This window comes from Lonchura striata, chromosome 18, assembly GCF_046129695.1.
Source record: "Lonchura striata isolate bLonStr1 chromosome 18, bLonStr1.mat, whole genome shotgun sequence".
Lineage (NCBI taxonomy): Eukaryota > Metazoa > Chordata > Aves > Passeriformes > Estrildidae > Lonchura > Lonchura striata.
This window is the reverse complement of record NC_134620.1, coordinates 7,455,311-7,470,604: the sequence shown is the minus strand read 5'-3', so window position 1 is coordinate 7,470,604 and position 15,294 is coordinate 7,455,311. Positions and strand designations below refer to the sequence as shown.

General features: G+C 39.1%; 1 protein-coding gene across 1 annotated transcript in view; it reads left to right on the top strand.

Annotated features, from left to right (window-relative positions):
• Positions 1–15,294, top strand: part of PPIL2 (peptidylprolyl isomerase like 2) — a 67,841-nt gene that overhangs the window by 31,261 nt on the left and 21,286 nt on the right. The window contains exons 13-14 of the mRNA XM_021549965.2: positions 11,086–11,175; positions 12,542–12,575. Coding sequence (XP_021405640.1) covers positions 11,086–11,175; positions 12,542–12,575 — 124 coding nt within the window. The remainder of the gene's footprint in view (positions 1–11,085; positions 11,176–12,541; positions 12,576–15,294) is intronic.

Here is a 15,294-nt window from a genome sequence, read left to right as displayed (position 1 = left end):
GCTTTATAGAACAAACCTTAATGAAAACCTTAGACTATGTTTTTTGCTTCCTATTATCCCAGTTCTTAAAATTCAAATTTTCAAACATCTTCCCTTTGCCATTAATAGAAGTTGATTTTAAAGAACAACAGACTGAAGTTTTTTATAGTCTATTATACAGTCTGATTCTGGGGGAAATCAGTGGCTCTTAAAATAATAAACATGGCAAGGCTTCTGATAGATGAATGAGTTGTGGTGACAGTGATGTCTCAGACGTCACTGCTTGGGTAGTGGGTTTGCTTATTTATTTATACAGCCACTTCTATAAAAGGAAAAAAGTTTTCAAACCTTTGATGGTTTACTGAGATTTCTGTCTCAGGATATTATAGGCCTGAAAGTTGGTATTTTTAAAAGTTGAAGGATGTGAATAGGGGTTTAAATGGTAAAACTTCTGTTTCTTGTGAGCCTCACAAAGCATAAGGGGAGTGGTTCTGGGTGGAAGCTGGGGTGCCTGGTGTGAAATCCAGATGTACTGGGAGAATGTATCCATTTTTGTGTGCAAGGAAGAAAAAGGAGCAAACAGCATAAGTCTTCTGGCTTTCCCTCCTCTTCCGTTCTCTCCCATGAGTAAGAAGCAAGATATATGTAAACATCTCAAGCTGATCTATGCAAATAGCATGAGAATCTCCACAGCAGTGTATTGTGTTAGTAGTTCTGTAGGTCTCTGTCATCCCTACAGGTGTTTTCCATGCTATGGAATAGTAACACTGTAATAAGGCAAAAAGCAGAGGATGTGAGTACAGCAATATTTAGGGGAAGTGGCAGAACGAGCAGATTGCATTGAATCATTTGTTTTGCCATATGTTCTCAAACTGGCTCCTGGCTAAAGCAGGCTGACTGCAGCTATTCTCATCAGCGTGGGCTTTTTGGCCACATGTGTGACCAGTGTCACTCGGTCCTGAGGAGCCAGGCTTCATTGCTCATTATAAACTTCCTGTATGATATCCATTATGTTTCCTTTTTTCCAGATGAATTCCTATTCATCCACCTTTCACACACAAAGCTTCTTGTACACCCTGGAAGTGTGTGCAGTTTTACACAACTAGACATGATCCAACGCTGGCCTCCAGCCATCTGTTCCTTCGTGTCGATTAAATCTGTGTGAATTTAGCAGATCTTTGGCACTGCAGAGGGGAAAAAGATATATATTTAGAATAAATAAGAAAAACTTGCTGCTGTAGGGAGGTTTTCACAACATCCACCTTAGGTCATTTTCCTAGGTCTGTGAAATCAGCTCTTTCCGGGAGGCACTTGTTTTTCTCCCTTTACTAAATAAGGAGTTTGTGCTTCTAACTTTGGTTTTCCTGAATCACACTGAGGTCAGCTCAGTGCAGACAGAGCAAACATCTTGCAAACATATAGCACATACATAGGTCACAAACATATACACATATCAGCTACAATGAGTCTATTGAGGCTGCAAAGATGGAAAAAATCTAAGTATTGTTAAACACTTCCAGTTCACCTTGCTTGTGAGTATGTGTGGCAGTAGTCTTAATTAATCATACTTGAAGTTTTTATCAGCCTTTCTGCCTTATCCAGTGCACAGGCTGGACCATTCCTGGAAGCTAATTGGAGCTGGCTTATATACAGGATTTGGTTTTCCTGCCAAAGTGTATAGTGTGGGTATGGTCCTTGAATGCAGTCAGGGGGAACAGGATTGTACCATTATGCTCTCTCAAATTAAACTGCACAGGGTTTTTTTAATTGCTGAGGGATATCCTGTGCATATGATTATGGAAGCCATCCTGGCAGTGATCATAACTTCACAGTAGTGCAAATATATGATTGTGAAATGTTTAAGGAAGCTTGAGGATGAAGTTGCTATATAAATATGACAGATAAATACCTGTGTCCAGAGATAGGACTTACAACATTTAAATTACGTTTTAAAATAGTCTTATGGTTTAGGTTTCAATACATACTTTGAGGTGAAATGTCCTCACTAAAATAGAGAGCAGCAAGTGACATACTTGCTCCCTTAGATGGTATTTGTACTGAGTCTTCAACTGGATTTTCATGCCTCTTGTCTGTACTTAAACAAAATGTTTTTGTAGTTGTGCTGTCAGCACTCTGCACTGCTTCTGAAATCTGCCCAGTATCTATTGCCTTCAACACTCTCCTTGGGTGCTCACTCCCTGTCCCTTCACAGCTCTTTCCTTTCTTTCCCATTTTTGTGAGCTATTTGCCAGTATAGATTGTTTGTAACTCAGTCTGTATGTACATGTGGAAACCTTTGTTCAAAAATAAATATAGGGTTCTTCATATACTAGTACTTTAAGGCGCCAGTCAATAAGATTGATAGTGATGAAATTCTTCCTAGCACCAAAAACCTAATCAAGAAATGTTTTGTATTGATCCAGGGCAGGAAATCAGTGTTGCAGTGTGATTGAAGTCATCAGTTACTTTGTGACAAGATTCAGAAAGAGCATGACATAGGACTAGAATCCAGATAATTTCAGTGTTTGAAATCAACTTGTTCAGGGCACTAGAAAACTTCACTCAGGTTCCAGAAGGATGGTGTGTGGTTTCAATCATTGACCTGAAAAAAGGCAATAAAAATACTTGGAAAGATAAGCTGGATTTTTTTCCCACCCTTTTGAGTTTGACCCTCAGATGAGCAAAGGTACTGTTCTCTCTTGGGATCATAGCAGTGTGCCTACTGCATTTTTTGGTCATTTGTTTTTTTCCCAATCCTCCTATTCAGATACAATATGTTCCTCCTGATGGAGAATAATCAGATGGCCATTTGTAGGGATGTTTTCCAGGAAGCTGAGTTCAGCTGCACATAAGAAACATTTGTTGTATACACTAATTGGATAAAAATTTACAAAACTTCTACTTGTCAGAAGTAATTCTGGCAAGTACAGAAGATCTAACAATATCCAACAAGTGTTATTCTCTCAGTTCTAGTTCCATGTATGTCAAACACATAAATTCTGAAGAAATAACTGATGAAAGGCAATGAATATCACTGAATTTCTTGTATTTATTTACTGTGATTTTTCTGGTCTCCTCAAGTTCTGTTAGTTGCTTTAATCAAGTTACTGCTGGGAACAACTGCATATTAGCCTTGTGTATTCTACTGCATTAGTCACTATAGTGATGGAGTTTCACCTTGTAGGTGGTGGAGCAGCCATTTTTAAATATATATATATACACCTATAAATAAATATGTAAATGTAATGCTCCAGAAGACCCTGTCAAATGATGAACACGTGGTTTGATGTTCTATCTCTTTTCTCTGCTGGGTGAGTCCTCTGCCTACAAGTGGTCACTGGGGTGATATCTGGTGGTTCAGCACATGCCAAGAGCTGTAATCAAATGCCAGTCTGTAGCTGCCATGGCAGGTTTCATAAATTCACTTGTCTCTCTCAAGTTTAGTACTTTAAGGTTTAAGGGCAAGATGGCAAAACAAAGAAGAATGTGAGATGGATTTCAAAGCTCCATCTGACGCTCCAAAAATGCTTTTTGAGATTTTAGGGTCTGGCAAGCTCTGTTTAATGGTGATGTCTTGGCATAGCTTTCCCAAGAAGCCATTACTCTACAAACATTGATGTTTTAATCTTTTTAGGCCCTCTGACCTGATAAATATGACTGTGATCTATAAATGTGTAATCCAGGCCCTGTTCTTTGAAATAATTTCTCCTTTTGTGTGAGGGACTGTTCTGAAGATCAGAAGCCTATAAACTTCTTATCCATTTCCTCTGACAAAGAAGTGCGTTGCTGAAAAAATCCTTTGACCTCCTGGCATGATGAGGTTCTCCTGTCTTCCCGAATCTCATTTTCTTCCTGATTTAAACCTCCATTCTACTTGCTTTCTGTCAACATGATGTTGGCACTGTCTGGGAAATAACTGGCTGATGATGTACCAGTGTCTGTTCATTTGGTAATAGGATTAGAGAGATGAAATACAATGGTCTTGGCATGGTTGTAATGGCTTATTTCATATTTTTTCATCAAAATAGGCTGTTATAGGAAGAGCTGCAACTCTCAACTTTGAGACTTCTTGTCAACAGAAACTTAAGAACAAACAAAGCTGTGTTTTTCCAGTAGAAGAGCTGTATATGTTTTTAAAAAATGTTTGTTAGAGAGGATGTTGTTGTATCTTGGTGTGTTTTTTCCTCCAAGTGGTACAACAGCAGACAGATCTATTGCTCTGTGGGGCTGAGAGTAGGATGGCTCTGCACAGCCATCTTGATGAACAGGTCACTTCTGAGTTGTTCTGAGTGATTGGAAGCTGATATTTTAGTAGTTTTCACTTTGGGAGCATAACACCCTATCCTGATTTAACTCTAGTCAGCAACTAACCCCCACACAGCCACTTATTCACTCCCTGACCAGTGGGATGGGGGAGAGGATCAGAAAAGGGGAAAATCTGTAGGCTGAGGTAAAGGCAGTTTAACAGGTAAAGCAAGAGCTGCACACACAAGCAGAGCAAAATAAGGAATTAATTCACCACTTCCCAAGGGCACACAGGTGTTCAGCCATCCCCAGGAAAGCTGGGCTTCATCACCATAATGTTTACTTGGGGAGACAAACATCATCCTTTGAATGTCCCTCCTTCCTCCTTATACCCACAGCTTTATATGCTGAGCCACCTCTCCATGAACTGGTCCCTGCTGCCCTGGGCTGTCTATGTGTTTTCCTGGCAGCCTTTGGCACTGAGTAATTGCTGGAAAGGCATTTTGCACATTTGGACCCTTTCTACCTTCCCAGCTGCCATGGCAAGCTGGATCTGGGAGGGGAATTGATGGTTATTGGATCGTGCCCCTTGATTTCTGACATTTGCAGACATCCCATACCAGCTGTGTCTGCCACTTCGTGATCCCAAACCCGAGGATGAGGTGGGTATTTTGGAATTACACAGCTGTTGCTCTTCATCTTTCCCTGATGTGTTTCTTGTTTGTACCTTGGCTGCTCTGATGAGAGCAGGGTGACCTTGGGAGGTTGACAGCTACCAGAGCTTCTTTGTCTAGCATGGAAATTGTTACAGGTTGCGTCTTCTGAAAAGGTGGAATTTATGTGCAGGCAGTGCAGATTGATGAAATGCCAGGGAGCCGCCGTGGGACATGCATTGCTCCAAGTTTTAAGCTGCTGGAGGTTGCTGAGCAATTAAAGTTGCATCCTCATTTAGACTGTACCCACTTGTGCTGTCCTGCTTGCCAGTCCAACCTCATCAGCACCCAGCCCTACATTGTGCTGTCTGACAAGCTCCTCAATCCTTGCGTGACAGCAAATTTGGTGGGGGCAGTGAGGTGGGATGAGAATTGTTTTCTACCACTTCAGTAAATATAAGTTGGAGGAAAAGTAATAACTGGCTGACTCTGCCTCTGGAGAACTAGTAGTTAACATTGACAAATTAGATGAGTGAATTAGATGCCTTGTTTAATTTGAGTTGTGCTCAGCTAAACTGATTGATTGTCCCTGTGTATGCAAGAATGTGAGAACTAAAACTGAAGTGTGTCATCTTTTTACTGGCATCTTGTCTAAGCTGAGCATCTTGCTTAGACTTCAGAAAAGTTTTTGGTAACATTATGAACATCAGTATAGTGGAAGAAATGCCTTTTAAAAGTGAAATGTAGCTATCTGCTGAACTCTATGCTAAATAGCTGATTAAATTACAGTTTCTGCGTAATGAGAATGCATTAATTCTGCTCTTTGTTCTAGGCAAACTTGGAGGCTTTGAGGTAGCAAAATAAGCAAATGTTTGCTATCAAGTCAGCAATCTATTTCCCAAGGCATAGTTAGCTTGTTCTGATTCTTTTTTATTATCAGTAGGAGTCTGGCTGAGTGTTTTACCCCACGGTGCCCCAAAGCTTTCATGTCTCCCAGTGCTCACTCTCTGGAACTGCGCTCTTCTGATCACAGATCACAAATTGCCTGAACATATTTGCTCTTGGTATAACCAGCTGAGAATTGTGTCCCTTAGATGAACTGTGGCTTTCTTGAACTGAACCACCATAGGCAGCTGTTGTTTGCCACCATCACCTGTCACGGGCTCAGTCCTTCTCTCATACTGGGGAACTGTTAGCAGGAAAGTGGAGCTGGCAGGGAGTGGTGTTTAGGTCTGAAGTAAATGTTTCTCATTCAGGAAATGTCATGAGCTTCCCAGAGTAAAATTCTTCCCATGCTCTTGCAATGGGCTTTGTGGAGTTCTGGGTTTTCTTGTCCCTTTTCCTGTGAAACAAAGGGAATGTGCTCATAGTTCATTGGTACAAAGTGAAACGGGATGGTTTAAATGGCCTTCCAGAACAGTATTGGACACTGAAACATTTACATATTTCTTTCCATGGCTTGGAGGAGGGAACAGACACTTGCAACTGATAGATGGTGATTCCTGAAATTGTACCATTACATTTAGCTCTGATTAAGCCCCAAATAAAGCCAAGCTTTTATTGCTGGATTCTCGTCTCTTGTGATGGGTAGGCTGAGTACTACAGATTGAAAGGTAGTAGGGAAACTGAGTTTAAACCTTACCAAATCACCTCTTTATGGGCTCATGCATTAGAGGAGTTGCTGAATGAACGATTACAAGATAAAAAATGCTCTGTGTAAAAGTACATAAATGGTTTAAAGCAAAACAAAATCTACCTTGCATTTTAAAGGAGATCTGTGTTAAGAAAATGGAAAGCTTCGTTTGAAGCTTTAGAAATTTCCATCACTAGTTCATGCCTCTTAATAGCAGAATTGTGTGATAAGATGAAGGCTGTAGAATGAAATTTTAATTTGAGAGGAATGAGCTTTTCATTATTTCCTGCTTTGAAACATAGGGTTAATGAGCATATAGCAAGGCTCTGTAGTTTAGTACCACTACTATGGTTCATCCAATTTAGAGAGAAAAAAAATAAATAAAAGGGAAGTGGAATTAACACAAGAAAATTATACAGATGTGCGAATGACAGCTTCTGAATGCTTAGTGTGAAATTTCCCTTCAAGGTTCATGCACATCCTCAAGGGATGGAGCATTTTGAAATGATTAGCTCTTCACATAGTAAAGCCTTTTTCCTTGCAGTCATGGCAACAACTCAGGAACTCTTCCCTCTTTTCCCATCTCCCGCACCTTGGCAACAGGAGTGCTGCAGGTTTTTCATCTCCTCCTGTTTGGCTCTTCGGTGCCCAGTAGAGATTCTGAGTTAAGATAGCTTTTACAAATGTAATGGCCCAGCTGATGAGAAAGGACAGTTGCAGACTGGGAAATCAGATAGGGACCCGGCTTCGTTGGTCTCACCCTTCAGGTCTCAGGATGCAGCAGGAGAGATGAATTTTATCTGGCTTGGAGCCACCCTTGCTGGCAAAATGGAAACTGAAATTGGCTCAGATAAAATCTGCATTTATCCTAGGAGATTGTAGTAAGCAGTCAGGTTTTTTTTCTGTTTTGCTTTGGTTTTCTAAATTGTATATTCCTTTCTTCAGTGTTTGCCGAGTATAATGATTTCACAGTCTCCTGTCACTGATATTTTTGCAGGGTCATTCTTTGCAGCAATCTCTCATTAACTCTGAAATTTGTCTGGGCGTAGTAACTGGTAGAGTGCTGGTTTTTCCACACTACTAAGCGTGTTAGCTAAATGGAGACTTAAACCTACTTAGAAAACCATTGGGCTGTGGCCCCATTAAATATGTATATCTGTGAGCCAAGCAAAGCATTTGTGATATCTTCTGGGATAAGTACTCTTCTGGATTCCTGTCTCAAAGCATTTATTAAAATTTTACTGCTTGTCTTGGGTGTGAATTTTCAGCAGTTGAAAGACAGTTATCTGGCATCTACAAAATAAATAGGGAGCACAGTTGGAGCAGGTGACTCATTTTTGGTATAAATAAAATTTTTCTTCTTACTATTTGTCATTTGGAAAGAAAAGTGTCTTTAGCTGAAGGACATCATAGAGACATTGCATTCACTTACTTGGTCCCAACTTGACCAAAGAAAAGGAGGATTTCTCAGGGCTCTCCTACCACACTCTTTGGTCAGAAAAGCCTTCCACAATTTTTAAATTTTCCTTTCTAGGACTGTCACTGCATCATTCTGAGAAAATATTGCAGTAGATTTAAAAACCATGTTTTCTGTCGGTGCATTTAAGATCAGGTTAACATGGTGGCATTTTTCCCTTGACTTCCTTACATATGGGTCTAAGTCATAGTCAGTAGAATAAAATAATTTAAGTCATTTCCTGCTTAATGTAAAAGGGATAAAGAGGGGAAAATTAGCTGTTGCTGTTGAGGCCAGTTTAAGACAAAACCAGCCAGAACTAAAAAGTGAGCCTGGAGCACAAGAACAAGACACCAGCGTTACCTCCTGCATTTCCAGGTGCCTTGACTATCCCCTCCTACTTCAGAAATGGTGTGAGGCAAGGGCTGTGCAGAAAATTTCTGAAGGAGACAGCTTTGCATTCAGAGAATGGGAGTCTGACATCTGCCACAAGATCTTACATCAAATAACAAAGTCAGGTTTGTTTATGTGTATTTATATGTCATCAGTCTTTGTAGTTGGAACAAAGACTTCAAAGATTGGCTTTGTTTGTATGGTCAGCGCAGAACACAACTTCATTACTGAGGATCTGCACCTTCCCCATAAACCTCGAGCCTTTTTCTCCTGCTTTGGACAGGATGCTGCTTTAAAAAAATCCCTGAAATGTGTTTGGCAGTGTGAGATTTGGCAGGAACATTAACTGCTTTGAATAAATCAGATAATTTGAGCAAGATATTCGAGATCTATTGCATGACTGAAACTGGGGTTTATTACTGATTGAATGCAAACCTTCTTATGTGTTTACTAAAAAGCACTATAAAAGGTAGTGGTAATGTTGCTAAGGAACTGTTTACCTGCCAAATGTATCTCTGTGATGCATGAGGTGACCATGGGAACCAATTTGGTGGCAATTATTTAAAAAAAACCTTGCAGTGAAATGACTATTGCAAGTATACTAAATATTTCTGAAGTTGCATTTGAAAAGCTTATTTCTGGAAAAGGGTATAATAGCTAGAAATCCATTTAGAGAGAAGGGTCAGCACACATCCTGCATAAAAAAATACATTACTAGAGCCAGGTTTTTTTAATGTATATTTTACAAATCGTGTTTTGAAAATAAACAGGAAATCTGTATTGGGTTATCAACTTTGTGCAAATTTAAGATTATTTGGTGTCCATTCCTAGGGGACTCAGTCTTTTGCCTGGTTTCATTTTTTGTGAAAAATTAATTACAGGTTGCTGTATTCCTCCTTGAGAAATTAACTATGTCTCTCTCTCCAAAGAGTGCTTGGCTCTCATGACATAAAGTGCCGTGGGGTAAAAGCTGCTGATCCCATTTCTGATTCATAAGAAATCTTTAAACTTATTTTTATTCTTACTGACATTTTCCACAAGTAATAACTAATAGCAAAATGCTAGGCTCAATGCTGTTATGATACTGTCTTATAAAGGAAAGTCTGTGCTCCACAAGTGATTCCTCAGAGGTTGAATTTTACTAGAAAGATTAAGTACAAAGATTATTTTAAAACATATATGTTAAATTCAAAGGGGAAAAAAAATCACATTTACTATAAACATTGAAACTGTAGGAGAACCTCCTGTTGATTGGTACAATTTTTATGGAATGTAGTTACTTATGAGTTGCCCTCAGGATGCCACCAAAGTACATGTCTTGGTGACATTCTACCATAAAGCCAATATGGTGCCATTACCATTTAACTCAGTAATGCATTCTTTAGGAAATCTGAAATAATGGCTGGTGTAAGATTAGAATTTGCTAATTTTTTCACTTGTGGCCCAATAGACAACTATCATCTGAGCAGAGTAATTAAGAAGGAATCAATACAGAGAATTTAATATCACAAAGTTTGTTTGGAAAATTAAGAGACTTTTCAGTGTAAATAAAGAGGGGTGAGAACTACTATGTTTCAGATGAGAAAATACAGAAAGTTCTGTAGGGTTCTGGATGAATACTTGTATGGACTGGCTTTTCAAGAGATAGAGATTATTTCATCCTTAAATTACTATAATCAGGCTGGCCTTGTTTTTTCATTTGTTTGGTTTTTCTTTGCTTTTAAGTCACTTCATGTTCCATGGCTCAGTCTCTGCCTCTCAGCAGCTCCCAGACCAAGAGCGATGTCACAGCAGTGCAAAGTGAATTGGTGCCTTTCACAAAGACAAGTCTTGTGCATGCTCACTTACAGCCCCTGCAGCTCATGCTGAGGCTTTACTTGCCAGCACATCCAGCAATAAGGATATTTTTAAGGCCTGTAAGAACTCAGTTAGATGTATTCTTTTGTAAAATTTAAATAGATTTATGCACATAATCCACAATGGGGCTGGAAAACATGTTCAAGTATAGAAAACAGGCCGTTCCTGTACTTGTGTTTGATTAGGTGGAAAGTAAGTTTTTCAGAAGGTACTGTTCAAATATCATGGCTCATAAATTCACTAAATAACTTTAATTTGCACTGTAAAAGTGAATTAGAAGTTGTCAATATATTTAGCATCTTTTTCTTTTATTTAGAGTTTTGAAAACAATTTAGGTTTGTTTTTTTTTTCCTGCGTTCCAGTGACTTGGGTCAGTCCTGTTGTTACTTCCAAGTGGTAAAGAGGAGCAAATGCTTCTGTCCCAGTTAGCTTCAATGTGCTGACTTTGAAATAGTGGAGCAGAGAAGTCAGGTTCTTTCTTACTCTGGTAAATTAACATTTTTCAGTGCTAGAAACCCCTCTTTGGAACAGAATTGTGATACACTGCTGGAACTCAGTTACTTGCAAGTCTCTGAGCTTACCTGTGTTCACCATCAAGATGTCAACTGGGAACTCCTGTTATCTGAGCTAATGTTCAACAGTTCTTTGTGCTAATTAGAAGGTCTGGGTTTAATTTATTTAACACAGTGTGTGTCTCTCCAGTGTACCTTAAAAGAAGGTATATTACAGGTTTTTTCCTGTAGACAGAGCCTTTGTCCTCTTCAAGTTCTGCATGTTTCTTTGTAAGGCACAAGTGAAAAGTGATTCTTGTAACCACTGTAATGATTGTTAAAGGTTGTGCTTAATTAAAACTTCCCATTGTCTTTCAGACACCCCGAACATGTGAAAACTTTATCAAATTGTGCAAGAAGAAATATTATGATGGAACAATTTTTCACAGATCAATTCGGAATTTTGTGGTGAGTATTAAAAAACTCCTGTGTAATGCACAATATATGATGTACTCAAAATATCCCATATATTTAACTTATCTCAGGTTTAAGTTGTTCCATGCATGCCAACTTGCAATAGAAATATATTAAATATACCATCAGAATGAAAGTTGTCCTAACCATGTGTACTTACGGGTGTTACTAACAATTGTCTCTGACTAACATTGTCACTCAGAACATCACTGCATTCATCACTGCATTTGCTGGCATTCCAGACAAAGCCTTGAAGAGTCATTGCCTTGGCTCTTGTTATCTTCCCCAAGATGTGGGTGGGTGGTTAATGAACAGAAGGAGAGAGGGGGAAATGCTAATTTGGATAAGTAATACTGTGGCCTGTTGAAATCCCATTCAGATGAAATTTTAGCAAGCATCTGAATTTCTGTTTCAGGTTGTGGCACTTGGGTATTATCAGGTTATTCTTTCCTAGTGTGCTCCAGAACCGGGTGCCCAGGCTTTCTTGTAAAGGAGTTAAAGAGCACCTTTTGTTCCTGGAATGGGTCTTTGGTAGTCAAAGATCTTTATTTACAGAGTTACAGTCCAGGCAGCTTAGGATATTGTAGCTGCCCTGCAACTTCCTTTCAGAAGAATGAGCAACCTGATCCTGAAGGCAGAGCACAACTCAGAAGGAACATCACTGAATGTTACATTCTGTCCTGTCGTCCTACAAAAAGCTTTTTTTGACAGCACTGTGTATTTCAGTTCATAGTTAATCTCACAACTAAAATTGTGCTTGTGTGCTATTACTTTGAAACTGATCATGTCACGTTCCCTCCACTGGCACTAAAGCACAGAATATTATTTCTGTAGATTCTGCATGTACAGTGATTAATACACTGTTTTGTTACTCAAAGATTAGTTTCACATGAGGATTTTTCCTACTGGAGCTAGTGAGTGGGATACAGATTCAGATACAAAAAATATTCCATATTCCCCTTTTTCTTGCCTTCCCAGCATGTGGAGGGCTGGTAGCAAAATGTAAAGCCTTTTCAATTCCAAAATCAGTGCATCATCAGTTAAAAAGCAGGTTCTGATTCAGCACATAATAAAAAGGATGATCTGGTTAACCCATTTGAGATTAGTTTTTTTCCCTATTTACTCATAAAAGACCTATTATTTTTATGAAACTGCCATTCTGCTTATGGATAAGCAATGTCAGGGATGACAGCCAGCTGATAATAAGGTACAAATTAGAAGTAATGGTTTCCTTGTTGCTGACTTGTCAACATGACACAAAAAGAAGGCAGAAAATTGAGCACAATTGGGTTTTATGGTTTGTATTTAATGTCTTTCACACAGATTCATATGTAATGCTGATTTAATTTTAATTCTGCAGATCCAAGGAGGTGATCCCACTGGAACAGGAACAGGTAAGGCTGAGTTTGAATCAAGTAAGATGTTCTCACTTCATGGGCTGTGTTGTTACATTTACTTCCAGACAATTTAAAATTAATTTTTTTTAAATGATGGTAAGTGGAACATCATGTTTACTTTAAAGCAGAGGTATCCTTGATATATTTTTATGACCATGTTGACTATGTTCAAAATTTCATCTGATATATTCTCAGTCTAAAGCTTGGACACTCTTCCATGCAGAAATCATGCCATTTTTGCTTCCTTTTTTCTTCAGAAAATAAATAAATGAAAATTATAGTGATTTTACAGCTGGTCTTCCAGGGCAAAGAATAAAGGAAGAAACACATTCATGCAAGTCACTTTCAAATTCAGTGTTAATGAAATACTTGAGACCTGCCTTGGAATTGGTGATTGGCCAGACACCATCTGTTCTCCCAGCTAGTTGTGTTGTAATGCCCAAGCTGCTCTTTTTCTAACTTTGGGGATCACTGCTACAAAATTCTTCCACCTGTTCTTTCTCCCTTGGTTGGAGATCTACAGTCACAGCAGGAATGGTCAGGAGGCAGAGCAGCTGAAGGGTGTCACAGCATTGCCCACCACAGGAGACAGGTCATGTCATACCTCTGGTCACTGCTGTAAATCTGCTCATTTTCCTTGTGCACCTTCTATCTGTCCACTTGTGACTGTCACCAGCATCCCCAGCTCCTCACTTGCTTAATACTTCAACTCTATTTATATTGTTAATTATGTTAGTGTGAGTAGTGGCCTAGCAACTTTTCTTGTAGTGCATGTGATAATCAACAGTTGCAGGATTTGAGACTAGTTAAAGGTTCATTGTTTTGATGGCAAAAATCCATTAACAAGAATTGCTACCATCTATGCTTGGACTGTAAAATGTGATTTGATTGTTTTATATGGAAATTTTGGTTCAAATCCCAAAAGACATAATTAGGAACATCTTTTGAAATGAGAAATTAAAGAGGTGTCAGGAGACGGAAGAGATTTAATAGGTTGACTCAGACACCTCTCACCCTTGCAGGGTGGAGTTCAGATCCTGCTGTGGAATGAAAATTAATTTGCTGGTGTCATTCCTGCCTGTTTGTGCAAATGGCAGAAGTGCTGTAAGACTTCAGACTTAACAGAGGCAGAGGACTGGCATCACTGCTGCTCTGAAGGGCAAAGCTCAGTTCTACTGGCTTTTCCAGTAGGAAGTGAAATCCTAATGAGCACAAAGGATGAAAATCCTCCTACATATATTCTTTCACTTAAAGGAGTCTAATGACCTCTAGTATTTTCCATCTTGTTTTCCTCCTTGTCATTCTTAATTAAATACGAGTATATCGCAGGCGAGATGTCTCGCAAACATCTGTCAGTACTATTAAAGTTCTGAAATGAACAGTGTGCACTCAAATAGACATGGGTCTTGGAGATTTTTAGAGACTGACTGCAATTATTGTAGAGTCCAAACGGTGCAAGTGTCTTCTTTGCACCTGAATGGCTTTTATTTTTGGAAGACAGTTGAATTTTATATGTCTTTACCTAAACACTTGTTGAATATGATAATATCACAAGAAAAGGTAAATGGGGAGCCTGGTGGGCTGTAGTTTGCTCTTGAACTGTCATGCCCTTGTGTTTAATACTTCAGAGAAGCTGCTTAGACAGTTCACAGAGTGCAAGTGGTCTGTCAGGATTTGTTCCTGACTACTGGATAGATCCAGGGCACTTGACTGTGAGGCAGAAATTTCACTTATGTGTCTCGAGCTGTAAGAAGGTGGCCAGACCTGAGGCTTGATGTTCCCTGTGCAGCAGGGCAGCCAGAGGAGGGTTCAGCTCAGCAGCACTGCTCTAGCAGGGCAGATGGAATGATGCTCTCCTGGGTTCCCGTGCTCTAAAAATGTTGGTCCATTCATTTGTGCATTATTAATGTGATCGCAGGCGTTCACTTTAGGAAAGCTTTGGAGTAAAGCACTGGGATTCAGTACTTTGTACTGTTTTTGCCTGTGGCCTATTTATTATTTGCAGGATAAATTCCTTTTTTTTATGTCTTCTGCTGGAAGGGATTTCAGTATTTTTTTGACTCACTGCTTCTTAGAAGGGGAAAATAAAAGATACACCTTTGAAATTTAAAAAAGTCTGTAAGATTAAATGGGCTTTAGAAGTAAATAACTTGACTTCTGTAATATCAGAGAAGCATATGAGAGCAGAACAGGGCTTTCTTCCCAGATATTTCAATTGGCAATAGGGAGGACTATATGGAGGTTACCCTTTAAATGTCAATATTATAAACTGTTTCTCTTAGAGTCTTTTGTAGGAAGACTTCAGAACAAAAAGAACATGCTTTGTTTCCTCATTCACACAGAACCTTCTGCTTCAACTGATAATTTCTAGTGAAGAGATTTGGCTTTTTTGTTTGTTTTTTGAAAAAAGAAACCTTTTCTAAACTGATACATGGAAGATGCATATTCTTCATTCTACATATTCTTCCTCTATTTATGTAATTATTCCTGTTCATTAGTTCAGGAACTAGAACAGACTTGTTTGAATATCTTCCCACCTTTTGGTTTCTGTCATCTGACATTCATCCCATGTGTCAGGGTGTCAGGTTTATGGTTGCAGCCCCCAGAAGTTGAGATGATCATCCGCTCCATTGCTAAGCCCAAGACTGTTCATCTTCTGGGTGGATTTGGGCACAATCAGTACAACATGACAGAAGGTTACTTGTCATACATACAC